Raw genomic sequence first — 2,806 nt, 5'->3', positions numbered from 1 at the left:
TTTGTGAGTGTAATTGCGTGTACGTGTGTTAGTTTGCTTGTATGCGTGTGTGTGTGTGTGTGTGTGTGTGTATCATCATCATCATTATTATTATCTGGGGTGTGTGTTTATTTATTTTGAAGCTCAGAGCATGCTATTAAGATAAGTGGAAAGATGAAAGAAAAGATGAATGAATGAATGAAGAAATGAATGAATGAATGAATGAACGAACGAACGGACGGACGGACAAACGATCGAACGAACGAATGAATGAATGAGTAGATTGATGGATGGATGGATGGTTGTATGGGTTGATGTACAGATAAATAAATCAATCAATCGATACTTCAACCCCAAAACAAACAAATAAACGATCGGTCAATCAGTAACTGATAACTGGAAGGTTGTTCACCCAAAATTTGAGAAAAAAAAATGTCCTATATATAATTATCAGTTCATTTATTTATTTATTCATCCATCTGTATTTTTATTATTCCATCTATCAAATCATGCATTCATGCACTTATTGATTGATTGATTGATTGGTTGATTGGTTGATTGGTTGATTGATTGATTGATTGATTGATTGATTGATTGATTGATTGATTGGTTGGTTGGTTGGTTGGCTGATTGATTGATTGATTGATTGATTGATTGATTGATTGATTGATTGATTGATTGATTGATTGATTGATTGATTGATTGATTGATTGATTGATTGATTGATTGATTGATTGATTGATTGATTGATTGATTGATTGATTGATTGATTCATTCATTCATTCAATCATTTCCTCAACCAAGCAACCAACCAACAAGCCAGCTATCTAAAGAATTTAAATCCATGGCGTATGAAACGTAAACGCTATCAAAATAAACAATATTTATATAAAAATATAAACAATGCAAACGATAATAACATAAATAACAAAATTAATAATAATAATAACAAATAATAACAATAACAAGAAAATAATAATAAGAAGAATACCATCTGTTTGGCTGTGTTATCAACGTCATCAATCTTATCATCTGTAAGAGCATTTTGGCATGTTGTTGTTGTTGCCGATGTTGTTGTTGTTGTTGTTGACGTTGCTGTTGCTGTTGTTGCTGTTGTTGTTGCGGCTGATGTTGCTGTTGCTGTTGTTGTTTTGGCGTATTGTTTCAGATGGTTCATGTTTATTTTTAACAGTTCATCGGGCATCGACTCGGTCTTTTTGTGTCGTGATGTCGTTGGCGTCGTCGCTGGCGCCGTCGTTTGAAGCTGTTGAAGTATTGTTGTTGGTGTAGTTGGCTGTTGTGATGTGTGTGCGTGTGTGTGTGTGAATGTTTGTGTGTATGTACGTGTGCGTGTGGATAGTTTTTTGAATAGGAAATTGAAGCGCTATGATAGATAGGTATAGAAGGTTAATGACCTCAGAGATTCCAATACAAAAATACATAGAACGAATTTTTCATACACACACACGCACACACACACACACACGCACACGCACACACACACACACACGCACGCACACACACACTCACATACAAACGGTGGCTTTAAAAAACTTACTGAGATAAAAAAATAGCGACGATAGCGAATTAACTGGCGTATAATTAATAATTAAGTAATCATCATCATCAATTAATTATTAAGTAATCATCATCATCAATTAATTATTAAGTAATCATCATCATCAATTAATTATTAAGTAATATAGCAGTTACACAAGTGGAACAACAACAAAAAGGTGCATGCAACAATATACCTCAACGCGAGTTAGGCTGTTGTTGTTAATGTTACTGTTGTCGTCGTCGTTACTGTCAGCTGCAACGACATTGTTGTTGCTGTTAATGCTGCTAAAATTGTTGTTGTCTGCACTGTTTGGCCTTTGGTTTGTTGTCGACATCTGGGGTGCCTTTAACGTTGAGAAATTTAATTAGAAGTAACTGTTGTTATTGTAGTATTGCTTTCGCTTGCTTTTTCATCTCTCTCTCTCTCTCTCTCTCTCTCTCTCTCTCTCTCTCTCTTTATACGTACATGTTTGCATGCGTGTGTGTGAGTGCGTGCGTGTGTGTATGCGTGTATGTGTAAAAGATGATGAACATTCAAAAAGCGGAAGGCGACAATTGTTGACAATGTAAATAAAAGGTAGGCCAGCATATAATATACAAAATTTACAAAATACACATTTTTTTTTCTAGTAGAAAAAATTGCGAAGAAAAAAAAAACAAACAATAAAAACAAATCTCTGAAGCCTAAAAAAAATCCCATAAACACGAAATAATATTAGGTATGTAATGCACCTATGTAAGATAATGAATAAGAATGAAAGATAAATAAAAATATGGATTTTTTCACTCTTCTCTCTCTCTCTTATTTGCTTTCTTTCTTTCTCTCTCTCTCTCTCTCTCTCTCCTCCAATAAGAGCAAGCTCTAAAGAAATAGATACAAACATTAGTATTTCTAACTCAATCAATTTCCTCTTCACAATGAAAAATAGTAGACAATTCTAGAGTAGTAGCAACAGTAATAATTTCATCACCATCGTTATCATCATCGTCGTCGTCATCATCATTATCATTACACGCATCATCATCATCGTCGTCGTCATCATCTTCATCATCGCCATCTTCATCATCGTCGTCACCATCATACTGAGTGATAGCAGTGCATTCCTATCCAGTTACTAACTCGCCCATTCATGTTTATTTCGTACCATTCATGTGTTTGTCATCATTTTTATCATCAACATCATCATTATCAATATGATTCATCTGTTCATCCAAACGCTCAATCAATCCTACAATATTTTTTATTCATTTGTTTGCCTGTTGGTTC

At 34.4% G+C, this 2,806-nt stretch overlaps 1 protein-coding gene across 1 annotated transcript in view; it reads right to left on the bottom strand.

Moving 5' to 3' along the window:
• Positions 1-1,172: 1,172 nt before the first annotated feature.
• HELRODRAFT_176287 (hypothetical protein) overlaps positions 1,173-2,806 on the bottom strand; it is a gene marked incomplete at both ends in the record, with an annotated part of 8,480 nt that continues 6,846 nt past the window's right edge. Inside the window, 2 exons of the mRNA XM_009023743.1 lie at positions 1,173-1,273; positions 1,769-1,854. Of these exons, the coding sequence (XP_009021991.1) occupies positions 1,173-1,273; positions 1,769-1,854 (187 nt within the window). The remainder of the gene's footprint in view (positions 1,274-1,768; positions 1,855-2,806) is intronic.

This window comes from Helobdella robusta, assembly GCF_000326865.2.
Source record: "Helobdella robusta unplaced genomic scaffold HELROscaffold_37, whole genome shotgun sequence".
Classification (NCBI taxonomy): Eukaryota; Metazoa; Annelida; class Clitellata; order Rhynchobdellida; family Glossiphoniidae; genus Helobdella; species Helobdella robusta.
Note: the sequence above shows the minus strand (reverse complement) of the source record. Positions and strands in the feature narration are given on the sequence as shown.